This window comes from Schistocerca gregaria, chromosome 5 (assembly GCF_023897955.1).
Source record: "Schistocerca gregaria isolate iqSchGreg1 chromosome 5, iqSchGreg1.2, whole genome shotgun sequence".
NCBI lineage: Eukaryota > Metazoa > Arthropoda > Insecta > Orthoptera > Acrididae > Schistocerca > Schistocerca gregaria.
In genome coordinates, this window is record NC_064924.1 from 246346034 (window position 1) to 246363118 (window position 17085).

Consider the following 17085-nt stretch of genomic DNA (forward strand, 5'->3'; position numbering starts at 1 on the left):
GCCGTTTATCGACGTCGCGAACAGCTTTGTGAACATTCAGTGGGTAGAAGCAAAACACGTCAGTCTCAGGTCTGAGTCGAGGCGGCCTCATTATTTCCCTCTCCACAGCGTGAAAGCAAACGATGCTAATAAGCTAGTCAAAGGAAAGTTTAGTTCAGTACGAAATGCTGAGCTTCAATATTTTCTTTCTATATTAGGGCGAGACTCAGATTGGTTAGTACTGCAGGGAGACCACTAACTAGATCCATCGACTCTGACACGAACAAATCAATGATGGCCCATGCCTGCACATACTAGTCTCAGACACAATACTGTCATACAGCTAAGTTTCTAGTGATCTCTTAATTGTTTGGACTACTTTGTCACGAAATGCTGAAAACACCTGTCGGTACAATTTTGCTTCCCCTTCCAATCCAGTCATTAAACTATTTCCTAACAGCGATGTAAAGTTTTTCAGCAGTCATTACAGACAGTCTGAAACTGTCGATAGACTGTTGTACTAGAATTTAATCTACAGTGGAATAAATAATAAAAAAGAACGTTTCAAAATTTCACAGAGTGTTAGAGAGATATACCTAGTGAATTGCACTGTGACATACATTAACATAGCGGGTCAGTAATCCCTTAGTTGTCATGAAGATTAACTGAGAAGGGTGGGATGATTCTAATGTGTACAAAGATGCACAAAGTATGTGAGAGAGCCGTAATTCATTCCTGAAGTATCAGGTGGAAGTAATTGGCAAGCGAGAAATCGATAACAAGGGTGCCCATTATGCAGAAAGCAGTTCCACTTACTAAAATTCTATGCAGAATGGAGTTCGATAGCTGTATGAACGGTCAAAATATGGTGTGCGTTAAGTTCTATACTAACAAACGATATATCAAAATAATGGATTTTTTATGATAAACGAAATTGAAACTAATAAAGCGAAGTTTTAAATTTGAAAGTGACTGTTTCGTTTGCTGCATTCATTATTCGATCCTAAATCCTATTAGTTAATGCAGATTTTCCGCGAACGTATAATTCTATACCTATTTATTGATTGCTACCAACATATTTCGTCACTGTATCAGTCTATGTGGTGTTCTGATGTAGCGAGCCAATCAGTTTCCTGCTCTCCTCGTGGTGAACTATGGGTAGACGACTTGAAGACACTTACAGCTGCATATGGAGATGGTATCTGTTCTTCTTCTTCTTCTGTGCCCACGCATTTCCCGAACTTTTACAGGACTCGGTCAGATTTTCTGCCGCTAGTAATGAGTGTCGTGGGCAGGGGCACTAGAAATGTAGTGTGTGGACATTAATTTGGCAATGTGGGTCTCACGGGGAGCCTTGTGTGGCTCAAATGGATAGAGCGTCTGCCATGTAAGTAGGAGATAACGATTTCGAGTCCCGGTCGAGACACACATTTTCAGCTATCCCCCTTGATATATATCAACGCCTGTCAATAGGTTGGGGTCTTGATGTAATTACCATTTTCCTTACTGCTGTGTCGTTCTTAGAGGGAGGTCTTCTTGAACAGTCCGATGAAGTAGTGCGCTGTTCGCAGCTCTACGATGTAGTAAGATGCAGTTCGAATGAGTGCTTTTGCACCTCGAGGTTGTTAATTAATCACAGAGATCTTGTAGTTCACGTGTAATTATTTTCTTGGTTCGTTTGGAAAAATTTTGGGTATAGGTTTTCCCTGAAACTTCAATGATTTGGAAGCGTTTTCTCCATGTAGAAATCTGGTCTTCGTGCCTGTGTGAGGCAAAATACAGAACCTGGTTCTTAGTGATCTATCCACATGATAGAAGATCTAAATTCGTAACATTCTTATACTTAGTCGCCTTAGTCGATATTTGTTCAATGTTTCCACAATATAAAGATTTTGATTTAATTCATTTTTTCATTGTGTCGAGAGCTATGCGTTCACGTTTTACTGAAAACTAAACGAAATTAGGTTTCTTTTTCACCTTTCGCCTGCTTGAAGGAATATATACTTAGTTGCCATAGCACACCTACGCTCGGTGTACAGTGTACAACTTGCCTTCAATAGTGGTAACAACTTTCGAAAATTCTTACAGCGAGTAATTTCATAAATAGAACCAGTCTGAGTGATCATCAGACGTGATGATTTTTAATCACAAATGGTAGGTGTAGACGTTTGGTGATGGTGTCATAGTCGCAGCTTCTTCATTTGATAAGCTGTGATTATCTGATGCCTTGCATTTGTTTGCTTTAATAAAAATGTGGGTTACATGCCCATGGCAATCTATAAGGCAAAAATACTTGAACGTCAAATTCTACCACTTACTGCAAACTCAGTTTATCTTTGTAATGCCTACTGAAAATCATTGCGCTACGTAAGACATCCCTGCGACGCTCATGTTCTTGTCTTTTTTGGAGTCACATGTCCGCAGTTTCTGGTCTAGTAATTACTGTCGCTTCCGCTAGATCCATGTGTCCCAGGTTCGAATCCGGGCCATATTGGAAGTTTCTTTTTGCTCGGAGACTGGGTCTTTGTTTTATCTTCGATGTTTCATCTTACCTTGATCGACATAAATGGCTTCAGATAAAAAGATTTACACAAACAGCTCCAGACGGGGCTTTCTGGTCAATGCTGCCGTGCGATCTTTTCATTTTGCCGTGAGATCGGAATGCTACTATAAATCATGAGAGGGCATTTCTCATTGCCAGAAATATTCCGAACCATTAAGTAGGTAACCCGTTTCTCAAAAAGTAGCAGGAACCTTACAACTTCACGAAACTAATGCAATCTTCGAATGAACATAAATGTTAGTCAGTTTACAAAAGTTAATAAACAATAGGGCGTTGTCAGTAAAAATAAACTGAAAAACTACGGTCAAATAAAGATGAAAGAAAAATAAAAACAGAATACCTGGCTAGTCAGTGAATGGATTCGTGCAACGATAGCGGATGCTGAGAAAGTAAATAGGCTAAAAATATAGGAATATTATAGGTTACGATTGACGTACAGGTAAAATATGTAGTTAGCAAAACAGTGATTGTTATTTGAAGAACAGTTATAAAATGGACCGCAACACAGCTTGGCATACGAGTAGTGAATTGAAAACAAGTGTGACGATAACTAACTTTTCAACATGCTTATGAATTTTTATGCAGGTTCTAACAGGTGACGCTGAGGGAATTATCGCATAGGGAAAGAGACACCTAAAGTAGTAGATAAATTTTGATATTTAGGCAGCAAAGTAACTGATGATGGGCGAAGCAGAGAGGGTATAAAATGTACACTGGTAATTGCAAGAAAAACATATATTTCTGATGGTGCCTAAGGACGGCCTACGGTTAGTACTTCCAAGTATACTTTTATTAAAAATGAAATTCCTCCAACTGTACTTAAGATTTTATATTTACTTCGCTCTTCGCTACTAGTTTCGACGTTGCATCAACGCCATCTTCAGGCCTGTACACTTTGACGAAATAAGTTGTGTGTCGCTCAGTCTAGAAGTTCGCGGTGAGATCATCACGTGCTCCACATGGATGGCCGGCAGTAACTCCCCGCCACTGAAGATAGCGACGACGCAACGTCGAAACTAGAAGAGAAGTAAATATAAAATCTTAAATACAGCTGGAGGAATTTCATTTTTAATAAAAATCATACCAGCTGTGTCCCACCATCGTCCAGTTTAAATACTGATGTACGAAGATTCCAAGTATATGTCCCAAAAGCAAGTCGTTAATGTTTATTTTTCCCTGGAGTACAGATCAGGTGTTGAAGTGTCGTCGCGCGAACGCAGGACAGCGAGTCTATACTGACAGGCGTAGTTCACTAACTGGTGCAATTATGGCCACGCAGATAATATAAGCTCTTAAAGTTCGTGACATGTTTGTGGGAAAAGTGTTAGATGCAGAGAAAAAACAACAGACATAATTACGTGTGATTGTATTGAGATACCACTTGCACTTAACACCGCCATCATCCTGTGTACTTTTCCTTGACTTCCACTAAAAGTAGAGTTGGTGGTAGCATCTAATCTTGTTGTAGAGTCGAGGTCTTACAGATTCGTTGATAGTGGGGCAGTGGAAATCCCAGATAAGATTATTTGACAGGTGAAATCTAGTTGCAGCATTGACATGCAGCTAATAGTTACCTCAGGAATGCCGTGGTCAGAGACAAGGAATGGGAACTGTTTTTAATTTGAGTCTGAGACATTAGGTCCTACACAAAAGTGTAAACGGCTACTGTATGTGTGGCTGTATTTGGCTAATGTATACAAAGTAAATTTAATACCATAGTCGACCTATTCAGTGTCCTCTGACGCTATCGCCCGGAGCCAATGAAGCCAACTGTGACTTGTTCTCATGGTAGCTGTACGACCAGCTTTATAAGCACAGAAGGAGGATGTTCTACCAGAAGTGTGAGTTAGTCATGTGCCAAAGTTGACATTAGTGTTTACAGAAAGTGTGGATCGTGATTTCGAGTTCAGTCTAGACAAGAGTCTCTCTCTCACTCTCTGAACAAAAATTCTTGTCGTCTTTCCATGTCATTTAACTGATATCTAGATTTTATAGCTTTCCTACCACGTTCAAGCTTCTGAATTCCACGTTTTGATTCGCAGAAAGTTGTCACCCAGATCCGAATAGGGGACTATTATGAAATCTTTTGCCGATGAAATGATGAGATCATCGTGGCACTTTTTCAATTACAGGCCACGTTAGCTCTGGATACACATCATGCGCCATTAATGCAGTGGTTTCCTTTGCTTTCTGCATTCTTATGCCTTTGGTCATTACCGATCCTTCCTTCTTGTCGGGGCAGTTCCCACCCCAAGGGCAAGAGGATGCTCTGAATGTCTGTCTGCTTCTCCTCCGTCTTTGAGTAGGCTGTGGGCAGAAAGTGGATGACTTGTAATGCTGACAGTCTTTGGTCACCATTACTGACTATTTTGATTCAAAATGTTCTGTAGTGACGTGGTTTGAGCTTGGGACCGAAGACATTTTGATTAATTATGAAAGACGTTATCACTAGACCACATTAAACTTAATTTAAATGGCAAGACATGTGGTAATTCCGACGTACATCTGGTGTCTGACAGGACTAGTCACTACTGTAAAAGTTTCAGCGTCGAATGAAGAAACGGAGGGAGAGGGGGGGCGCGTTTTGGGGGGGGGGAGGGAGTTGGGTGGGGGGGGGGTGGAGGAGCTCTGGGTCAGTTGTGGTCACTGTCTGGACGGGATATCGACGAGTGTAGCCTAGCAGACGCTTTGAGAGCCTCAGATGTGTGTGAGTTGGTCTATGGCGCTTTATAGGTTTTGCCTACAGCCAGTGGGGCAAAATGAGTCATCGAGATATTTCGTTACATCGATCTTACGATATTGTCTATGTACAGAACCCTAATACACAAACATTATTAGAAGTTGTTGTTCATTTCTTATAAAGATAAAAAACATCCCATACCTGAACGTATAACGCGGGGAACGAGCAATCTTCGAGCACAGTTGTGTACAAGATAAATATATCCACGGAAGATGGGGATTTGGGGATCGACATTATTAGTAGGGCCTCGAAAGAAAGATATTTAAAATAATAGTTACCAACATTCAAAAAGGTAATCGGTTTTCTCTTTGCCTCCCTAACATTGGAGACCAATATGTTAACGAGTGCATTAATATCTGCCTCACCAAAATTATTCGAGTTTCAGTTACATACGTACGTGATCAGCTGTTGCAAGCAGCCTTAGTAAAGTCAATAAGCATTGTTAACGAGGTAATGCTATAAGGAATTAATGATCTGATTTTGACATGATGTTCCACGTCAACAATACTGATACACCGGTTGTGAGACTCATTTATGAAGCCTATTTCCGTGACTTCATATAAAAATGGTTCAAATGGTTCTGAGCACAATGGGACTTAACGTCTGAGGTCATAAGTCCCCTAGAACTTAGAACTACTTAAACGTAACTAACCTAAGGACATCACACACATCCATGCCCGAAGCAGGATTCGAACCTGCGACCGTAGCGGTCTCGTGGTTCCAGACTGTAGCGCTTAGAATCGCTCGGCCATACCGGCCGGCACTTCATATAATATACACAGTTTTTTTTTAGAAATATCGCTATATTACATATGTGTTTTGTGCCCGAATTAATGAGGGGAACGGAGATGAACATGCCGCAGTCATCACTGGTTCCGACAGATGTACTTACAATAGTTTCCTGTGTTCAGCGCTACTGTTAGCTATGTTGTTGTGAGTAATAGCACCGGTACACCTTGTTGTATAAGACATCACATACGACGGTAAGGAGAGGTGCGCCAACTGTCGTCGTAGGACAATTGGACAAGAAAAGAAATGATTATCGAACAAGTTATCACAGTGAACGGAAGATTTAATTGACTTGTATTGCTCCAAACGTAGAAAGTATCATTACAAATGACACGGCAAGAATTGAAGTCCATCTCATAATGTTCAAAAGGAAGAGGTTCCCTGCAGTACTTCACGAACTATGATGTCGACTATCGGCGTGTGCATAGCAACAGGTAGGTGTGAAGAAGCTCTGAATGCCAATAGGCTGAGTCACTGCCGCCAGCCGTCCTATATCGCGTGGGCAGAAGGTGCTCGAGGTACAAAGCCGCTAGATGTGTGACTTAGTAGTTACGCTCCATTGTATCCGCCAGGTCACTCACGACCACTATCAGCGTTGGACGGAAACTTGCAATTCGGTTGTCAATTGTGATACTCCGGTAGAGTGGTATCGATACGTGACACTACACACCGAAGGAATTAACTGGAAGACATCTTCGAAATACATAGAGTACACTACGAATCAAACGACATGAATGCAGGGAACATTTGTCGAACTTCAGGCACAGAGATCAAAGTACCATTAGTCTGTGGGGTATTATTCCGCTATGAAATGTGTCACGTAAGAGACGAAACATCGAGCAGAAACATTATTTTCCGTTTATTTTTAATCCACTCTATAAATTCAGTGGCTGTGAGGAATCATTTAAGATATGATATCGTTTCCATCAGACAGTCATTTCAAACGAGTACGTTGTTATGACTGCTACGTAGTTCATGGCGTATGTTCGTTCCGAAGGGCGTAACAGATGTAACAAAGTAGGGTATAAAGGTAAAGTCTGTAGCGCAAGCTTCTGACTGTACTCTCGGCCGATTGCACTTGTAGTTCAGCCCTGCGATCCACTGTGTCAGCAGGAGGGAGAGATTGGCAAGTCGGTCACTCTGCCCGCCTTTCATCCCCGGAAAGAATCCCGCTACTCATGTTGACAGCAAACTGAGTGGACTTGGGCCATCCCAGAGAGATTAGGACAAGGGAACTTCCCCGCCCGCATCCTAAACTGAACCAGGGATGTGAATAATTCCATCCATGCACAGTTACGGACTGTATGCTAATTCGCTACGTACATGGTGACAATTATCGAAGTATACGAAATGAAATCGTCGTAACTTCTGAACAGTTTGCGTGGAAATTAGTATGCCCCTGTGCTTTGGTTTAGCTACGAAGCCCACTTTCATTTGGATTGATTCTTCAATAAACAAAATTGGCGCTTTTGTGGGACTTAGAACCCGCATTTCGCGATCGAGAAGTATCTTCACCCTCAACGAGTGACTATGTGGTGTGCAACGTCTAGTCACGGAAAAATCGATGCGATATTTCTTGATGGTACGGTAACCCCAAAACCTTTGTTAACCTGAGAATAGCCATTCAGGAAGTGGTCGACATCATAGACGCGCCGACACCTCAACGGGCCATGCAGTATATCGCTATTTGTCTGCGCCACATAATCATCAATGATGGAAGGCATATCGAACATGTCAGTACCTAAGTCCGAATATCTGTAGTGACGTTTACATGTTGAGTAAAGTGTGTGCACGCCGTAATTTGTAACTAGTATACTTTTTTCATGTACGAGTGTGATCCACATCCATCACGTACTTGAGAATAAACAAACAGTCGGAACTAAGTAGTAGTGAGTCAGTAATAGTTATTTAAACTGATAGCCTAGAGATACGTGACGGCCTAATGGAGGCTGGGCTTCTCACCAAGAAGGCACTGAAAACTGAGTAGCGGTGTTGGTTGTGCAGGTAACCTGCTGGTGATTGTGGTGGTGACCATGTCGCGCCGGCTGCGCTCCATCACCAACTTCTTCCTGGCGAACCTCGCCATCGCAGACCTCTGTGTCGGCCTCTTCTGCGTCTTCCCACACCTCTACCTGCAGCTCTACAACGAGTGAGTACCCTGTCAGGAACTACACTTCGTACAGACGCATGCTCAACACTTCAGCGTTGTGCGAAGCTATCATTTCATTACCTCATGAACTTTAATTTGTGTGGACTTTTGCAATAATGATATGTGTTACTAACTTATTTATAGAAGTTATGACTACTGAAGAACACAGAGGAATAATAGTGTTGTGAGAAGTTTTGTCCTTCAAGGTTTACAATGTTGGCAAATTCTCAATAAATTCGAAATCTGGGTCGTATTGAATACACATCCCTTCCTACCAAAGATCGCGGCAACATGTAGCTGTAACAGGCCTTAATTTAAGTAGCACGGTTACAGAATTAGAGACAGTACAGCTCCAAAGAGAGTATGAAAAATACAACCAACACGACGAAACGTAATGGGTTTTCTCTGTTTCCCTTTGAAGCATGCGTATGACATATGATGGCACAATGCTATAGTCAGCAAATGGAGGACAGATACCGTACCTAATGTCGTTTAGCATACTTTCTGCAACCTGAAGTCGAACAACATCGAGTGCCCTCACCGATCGGATTAGTCTGATTTTCTTATTTTTTGCGTTAGGGCATTCTGAGCCAGTTTCAATTTCTTCCTACATCTTTCATTGGTCCAATCTTTTCTTCTAGTATACATTCATTGTTTCGTTGTTTTCAGTTTTCCTCTCTAAAGACGACTTTTCGTTAGTTCTTCTTCCATTATGCTATTATTTTTCCAAGTCGATTTTCACTTCTTGAATAAATGTTGATGCTGCCTCCTTTCCCTCAAGATATTTTAAGATTATTTCGATTAACTTATAGTCATCCATTGTCTATGCCCAAAGAATAGTAATCCCCTCTTCCTTATGGTTTCTGATACGTCTTTTATGATATTAGAAATTTTGTTGTTTTTTTTTTAAATTACAAAATTCTGAAGAACCTAATATATTGTTTCGAATTCCTTCTTCCCTTTTTCTAATAATTCAAGTGTATACTTCAGTGCTAAGCATTCGCTACCTTGTAGGCATCCCAATTTCACAACTGTGTTGTAATTTGTTATTTTTACGTTTTTAGGGAGGTAGTATTTTTACCTGTACTCTTAATTATAACGAGAGCTCTTTCCATCTTGTGTATCCGTTCCTATACAGAAGATGTTGCTAAATTATGGTATCGTTTCTATAAATATTTGACATTTTACCATTTCATTTGGACCAACGTCTGTGCTTTAAACGCTTAGATCATTTTTCCTGTTCGTCGTAAATTTTGTCTCCTCTCCTCACATTCAAAGGTCTGCCATTTTGGCTATTCTTCCAGGAGACTGTGACGTTTGTTGCTGGATTCCAGAAAATTTTCGAGAATCATGGGCATACGTTCTCGTTCTTGGAAATATGTTCATTCTTCTTCCCAAGTATCAGTGGTAATGTTTTGTGAATTTTTCTTCTTTCAAGATTCTCACACTTTTTTCCTTGACGTAATGGAAAAGTAATGGAGATAAGTGAAGCTCGGAAGTGGAGTTTGCAGTTGCTTTATGCAACGCATAGGGTCTTAATGTTCCGAGGATGTCCAGCACCGGCAATAGGGGGTTCTCGGAGTAGCGTTAGAAACCTTCAAGACTTACATTAAAGGAGAAGCACCTTGCAAGTGCTCTGAATGCAAATTTCTTGCCAAAACCTGGCAAACGAAGAGTAATGGATATTGTGTGAAACATGCACAGACTAAGCTTTTATACCACTGTGTGTCGGAAAGAAAATAAAGTACAATACTTATAGGCGCGCCAGGACTGAAAGGTATGGGAGGTATGGCCTCCTATGTTCTTAAAACGGTCGTTGCTTCTACTGAAGCATCTTTTCTACATGTTAAACGTAATAACCAAACGTAAAAGTTTGTTAATCTGTCATATAGGAATAATGCTGACAATAAGAAGAATCTAAGTAAAGCAAAATATCTGTAGGAAATTATCTATGATGAAATTTTCGAAGCCTTATAGCTAAATGTTATGTCTTCTGGGTGAATTCAACGCACAAATAGTCTAATAGATTGACAGGAAATTCTAGGGGAATAAATCACACACGAAACAACAAACAAAAGTAACATAGGACTGATTAATCTCCTTAAATCATTTCAGCTGAAATGTATGTCAAATTTATTCAACAACGGTTCAAGGAAAGAGGAAATCTGGATACTTCCTCATGTGATTTAAAAATTCCTGATCTACCATGTAACGATATCTAAAATGAAAGCAGGGAAACTCAGAACGTCAAAGTACTGTAATAGGAAAAGTACTGTACTAGGAAATGGTAAATTTGAATCTCATCACTACCCTCCTAAAATAAATCCTAACCTTCTGCTCCGGAAAATCAAAAGCAAGCGAAACTATTTATTAAGTTACTGGATGAACAACACAAATCTTTCAAGAGAAAATTAAAATCATACGTCATAGTAACTGGCAAACACAGTACAAACAAATTAACATCAGGGCGACCAAGGCGTCTTCATTTTCCTTCAGTCTGGTTCCCATAATCAACCACAACATCAGAACTGACCATCTGGTGCTTTTATCTTTTTTGAATCCAAACTGATCCTCATCTGACACAACTTAATTTTTTTTCATTATTCTGCTTGTTATTTTTGTCACCAACTCGGACACATGAACTATTAAGATAACTGTACGGTAATCCTCGCACTTGCCGGCTCTTGTAATCTTCGTATTTGTATGAATGACATTTTTTTCCGAAATTAACATAGTATATCGCCAGACTCATACATTATACATACCAATGTGAATAACCGTTATGTTGCCACGTCTGTCAATGCTTTCAGAAATTTTGACGGGATGTTATCTATCTCTTCTGCCTTATTTGATCGTAATTTTTCCAAAGCTCATTTAAAAATAGATTCTAAAACTGGATCACCTATCTCTTCCATATATACTTCTTTTTCTTTCCCTATCTCGACATTAGACAAGTGTTTCCCATCTTAGAAGCCTTGAATGTAACCGGCCGGGGTGGCCGAGCGTTTGTAGGCGCTACGGATGCAGGTTCTAATCCCGCCTAGGGCATGGATGTGTGTGATGTCCTTAGGTTAGTTAGGTTTAAGTAGTTCTAAGTTCTAGGGAAGTGATGACCTCAGAAGTTAAGTTCCATAGTCCTCAGAGCCATTTGAACCACTTTTAGCCTTCAATGTACTGCTCTGCAATTAACGTTGGAATTTCAATTTTACTCTTAATGTTACCATCCTTGTCCTTCTGACAATCATTTCTTTTTCTATTTTTTCACATTTTCCCTTCAGCCATTTCGCTTTAGCTTCACTGCACTTACTATTTACTTCATTCCTAAGTGACTTGTATGTCTGTATTCCAGAATCACTGTGAACGTTTTTGTACTTCCTTCTTTCGTCGATCAGCTGAAGTATTCTTTCTGATATCGAAGGTTTTCTTCGCTGTTACCATCGTTGTAACTATATTTTTCTTTCCAACTTGTGTGAATGCCCTTTTTAGAGATGTCGTTCCCCTTCAATTCAACTGCCTAAAAAAGGTATTCCTTATCGCAGTATCTATGACCCTGGAGAACAATAAGTCTACCCCTTCATTTCTTAGTATTTCCGTATCCCACTTCTTTGGGCACTGATTTTTCCTGAGTAGTCTCTTAAACATCATCCTACTCGTCAGCGTTACTAAACTGTGGTCTATATCTCCTCCTCGGTACGTCTTACAATGCATAATTGATTTCAGGATCTCTGCCTGGTCATGATGTAATCAAACTGGATTCTTTCCATATCTCCAGGCCTTTTCCAAGTTTACCTCCTCTTGTGATACTTGAACAGAACATTTGCTTTTACTGCCTGAAATTTATTGCAGAACTCAATTAGTCTTTCTCCTGTCTTGTTCATATTATGAAATTCATATTTTCGTGCAACCCTATGTTCTACTCATTCCCCTACAACTACATATTATTGTCGGCGTTGATTTGTTGTCGATTCTGATGAGAACAAGCAGAGCTTTTCACAGTAACTCACTCTCTGGTCTACCTTCCTATTCATAACGAATCCTACTCCGATTTTACGATTTCCTCTCCTGTAGTGCCCTAGTTTCATCTGATCAGTATTTCTTGTTTTCCTTCCATTTAACTTCAGTAACCCCCACGATGTCTAGGTTGAGCCTTAGCATTTCCCTTTTCTGATTTTCTAGCTTCCCTACCATATTCAGACTTCTGACATTGCACGCCTCGCCGCGTAGATCGTCATCTATTGGTTGGTTATTCAATCTGTCTCATAGTCACTTCCCCTTTGGCAGTTCTATCCCGGAGATGCGAATGAGAGACTAGTCCTGAATATTTTGCCAAGAGAGGTCACAATGATTCTATTTCAATAACAGGCCACATCTCAAGTCTATACACACACTGTGTCTTTAATGCAGTAGTGTCCAGTGCTTTCTGTATTCTCATGCTTTTGATCAGTTCTGATTCTTCCGCCGTTCGGGGAAAGTTCCCACCCCAGAGGCTATGGAGTGCCCTGAACCTCTTTCCGCTCATCTACCATATTTTATAAGGCCATTGGCAGAGTGAGAGCGACTTCTTATGGCTGTGTTCATCAGTCGCCATTCTGACAATGTTTATTCAAAATTTAAGTGGCGGCGGTTTTCGAACCTGGGATCGAGGACATTTTGATTGGTAATCAAAGACGCTATCCCTAAAACAGTGGTCCTGTTCTAGTATTTACATAAGAGGCTTCCTTGTCACGGATCTGAAAATGGCAGTTCGTGGCCGAAACTAGACATTTCTATGGAAGATTTCAAATAAATCACATTTCTATGATGGTCACACAATCTCATGTTTTTTTAAATATTCGTATTTAATGGTCTGAAAAAAAACTTTTTTACTCTTATTAATAAAGCGAATAAATTTCTTCAAATAGTAAGAGTAAGAGAAGTCTTCAGACTCTGATATTTAAATTGCAATTAATATATTTGACAATTACTATAGGATAAGCGGGTTACTTACATAAGGTTAAGCTCTTCCTCAATGGACTGGCATATGGGGAGGGTCTCATGATCGTCAGTATAGTAGTTTTCGTGGGATCGCATATAATATGCCATGTATCATGTGTATGCTACAGCAAGAAATGAACTGATAGTCCAACTAAGAAATTGCACCTTCAGTTGTACTTTGGGATACGCAATTAAAGCGCTCGAATACGCAAGTAACTAGTGCCAAAACTGAAGAAATCGGACTTGCCATCTTATTTGATAGTTTTGAAGTATAGCTTACTTAGAATATTCACGTTATAATGAGCTTAAGGCAGTGTTGGCCGGGAGGCCCCATCCGGGAAGTTCGGCCCCCGGGAGCAAGTCTTATTTCAGTCGTCGCCACATTGGATGACTTGTGTGCCGGTGGTCAGGATGAAAAGATGATGAGGACAGCGCAACACCCAGTCCACAAGCGGAGAAAATCCCCGGTCCGGCCGGGAATGGAACCCGGGCCAATTGCATGGGGGGCAAGCACGGAACCACCCAGCTAAGCAGCAACCCACGTCATAATAATTTTATCCATTTGTAGCCAAAAATACTTTTATGAAACAAAATGAAACACGTAGTCCGTCCTTATGATGTCATTTATAATATGGCTACCCCCTAAGACCTGAAGATGGTGATCTGAAGCACCGAACTGGCAGCCAAACAATGAATAACATGGTAAGGACCGCTGTGATTGTTTCATTTTCTTACATAAGATAACGCCCGAGGTCCTCCAGACTCCCGATCACAGGGAGGGACATACAAAAAATACTTTTGGCCAAACAAAGGAATTGCCTTAAAACTGTTTTAGCTCTGTACAACGTTAAGAAGAGATTTTAAGGAAATACCTTTTCCAGTAATCTCTGTACCATTTTTACACGTACTCTGATCCAGTAGCACGAAGAGAACTCTGTTCTACACTGAAACTCTGAAGGATGATCATATTTTTTTCAAACAGATTCAGAATAATTAGACAGTGTGTTCCAAAAGGAATGGTCCGAGTTCAGGGGCTTTGTAGGAATGACATTCTAAATAAAAAAGTCTTGAAAACATGGGCTCTGGAATGGAATGAATGAACACTTCTTCATCGTCAACATTGTGAAACAAATCTCTTGTACTGCAAGCTCGTTGCTTTCAATATTTTGAGAGGTGGCAGTACGAACCAAAAGAAGGAAAAAATCCAGTAAACACAAGCTTTAAAGTGTATACCTTAAGAGCTGTCAGCACTTGTTCATCTTCGCTACTGCAAAACACATCTGTTCTAATGAACAAGTGCCCATAACTCTTTAAGAGCCCGTGTTTGTCAGACATTTTTTGTTATATTACTCCAGACTACCTCCTTCCTAGATAAGGAAACCAAAGAGCTTGCAGTAGCAGAGATTTGTGTCACAATATCGAAGATGAAGAAGTGCTCACAGCTTAAAGGTATTCATTTCAGAGCAAGTGTTTCCTAGACTTTTCTGTTTAGAATAATCAATCATCTCATATCCTTGAATACTGACTATTCCTTCTGGGACTTATACTTCTACAAGCCCTTACTAATTTTGTGAAATTACAATTTGCGTAACAACAGCAAAATTGTACGGATAATTCTTACATTAAATGTTACATACTTTGTATGTTGTTCTTTGTAATGTGGGATGCAGCTGTGTTTTGTTGCTTGCATGATCCAGGAAGAAGAAAGAAACTTTCCCTCATATTTCTTAGTTATTGTTTGATTCTACATGCTACACCGTTCATGTACGTTTAAAATATCATTGAGATTTGCAATTTTGACACGAAAACAGAGTTACGGAGAATGTTTTCCGCTCTGAGAATTTTTAGCTGTCTGAAAAGACGGGAATAATAAGTTTGGGTATATAGCCCTCTCCCTGAAACACACACGCGCACACACACGCACACACACACACACACACAGAGAGAGAGAGAGAGAGAGAGAGAGAGAGAGAGAGAGGTACACAGACGGGGGAATGATCGCCCGGACACGTATTTGAAAAAAAAAAAAGAAAAAAAAAAAGTAGTCACATTTCCGCGTGAGAAAATCAGCAGTTGAACATTTTTAAAAAAATCAAAAATGTAAAGTAAGTTGCCGAGAAATAGGCCGATACCCATAAACGGAGGCACAAAAAGATTTTCAGGTTTCCACGAATGGGCATGAGGGAGCACATTTATGGAGCGGTGTTTCCGGAACATATTTTTTCTGTCTGCATGAAACCCCATTTCAGGGAAACGAAACGTAATGAAAGAACGAAATAACAATTTATATTCACCTTGAGAAAGATTGGTGGTGCTGGAAATATGGAAGTAGCGGAGCGTGATGCGTGCTTATTCCGCCACTCACTGACATGATTTGTGCTAGCGCCGCGTCACGCCCACTGGAAGCTTTTCCAGTCGATTCCGATTCAACGACGTTGCTTCACCACACGAGAGTAAAAGCTTCTCACAACCGTATTTTTAGAACCCACTGTCAATCAATAGGTGTAGGAGACTAACACATAAAAAATTAAGAGGAAAATAAATTACCCCTATTGTTTATTGTTACATAGTGCTTTTTGAAAACATTTATTCTTTTCGTTTCCTCACCCATTGGACTATTTAGTTAGTTTAATACTATTGACGCTGTTCGTTTCCTATCTGTCATGAAGCGTATCTCTAGTAAATGTTTCCTTAGCTTTCATCAGTTATCAGTATGACTGAGGTGAATCCTTGGTAAGTGATTTTCCGTTTCATTCTATAGAAATATGTCCAATCTTTCATGCTTTATATTTTTAATGTAGCTCTTATTTCTCCACATCTTATCCAGGCACTTTGCTAACCTAATAACAATTCACTTAATGACTTCTCTTTCGTTAGTTCAACGCCTTCCTTTACACACCTTAGCGGAAATTTCATAACGTTCTCCCTTCCTACATTTTTTCTTAAATTTCTCTGAAGTTTACTGTTAATTTAATCGGATTATTCAGTTCTAATTTCAGCGTAACGTAGCGTGCAATTTGTGAAGATGAATTAATTTACCTTACAATTTGCTTATCGGCAATAAGTATCGTATTTGTAATGTACGCTCCACCTAACTTACTTGCCGGCCGCGGTGGTCTCGCGGTGGTAGGCGCGCAGTCCGGAACCGTGCGACTGCTGCGGTCGCAGGATCGAATCCTGCCTCGGGTGATGTCCCTAGGTTAGTTAGGTTTAAGTAGTTCTAAGTTCTAGGGGACTAATGACCACAGCAGTTGAGTCCCATAGTGCTCAGAGCCATTTGAAGCTAACTTACCTGTTAGATGGGCTGAGCAAATTACCTATACTATTTCCGGCTAATACACGGCACAAGGGAACGGTTGGTTTCAAGTAGCCATCTGGCTGCAGAATCAATTTCCAAAAGGAAGATGGCAAGCTTTTCTAAATCAGCCTCGAAAATTGCTATGGGGGTGACTCCTAAACAGAGCGATGTTATAGACTTAATGAAATGGGACTAAAAATAGTTCAAATGGCTCTGAGCACTATTGGACTTAACATCTGGCGCCATCAGTCCCCTAGAGCTTAGAACTACTTAAACCTAACTAACTTAAGGACATCACACACATCCATGCCCGAGGCGGGATTCTAACCTGCGGCCGTAGCGGTCGCGTGTTTCCGAACTGAAGCGCCAAGAACCACTGGGTCACAAAGGCCGGCAAATGGGACTACAAAGAAGACAGTATTCCCAAGAGTGAATATACAATAAAACTGTAATTTTTGGAACTAAGCTGACAGACAAGATTGTGCTAATTACAAAGGAATTAAACTGATGCTGCATACCGAACCAAACATATTGTGGAGGTTGTTGGATAAAACAGTTAGGTACGGATGTAACAATTGGTCATCACAAAAAGT

The 17085-nt window shown here is 40.4% G+C and overlaps 1 protein-coding gene across 1 annotated transcript in view; it reads left to right on the plus strand.

Annotated features, from left to right (window-relative positions):
* LOC126273304 (trissin receptor-like) overlaps positions 1-17085 on the plus strand; it is a 99558-nt gene that overhangs the window by 16506 nt on the left and 65967 nt on the right. The window contains exon 2 of the mRNA XM_049976850.1: positions 8076-8220. Within this exon, the coding sequence (XP_049832807.1) occupies positions 8076-8220 (145 nt within the window). The remainder of the gene's footprint in view (positions 1-8075; positions 8221-17085) is intronic.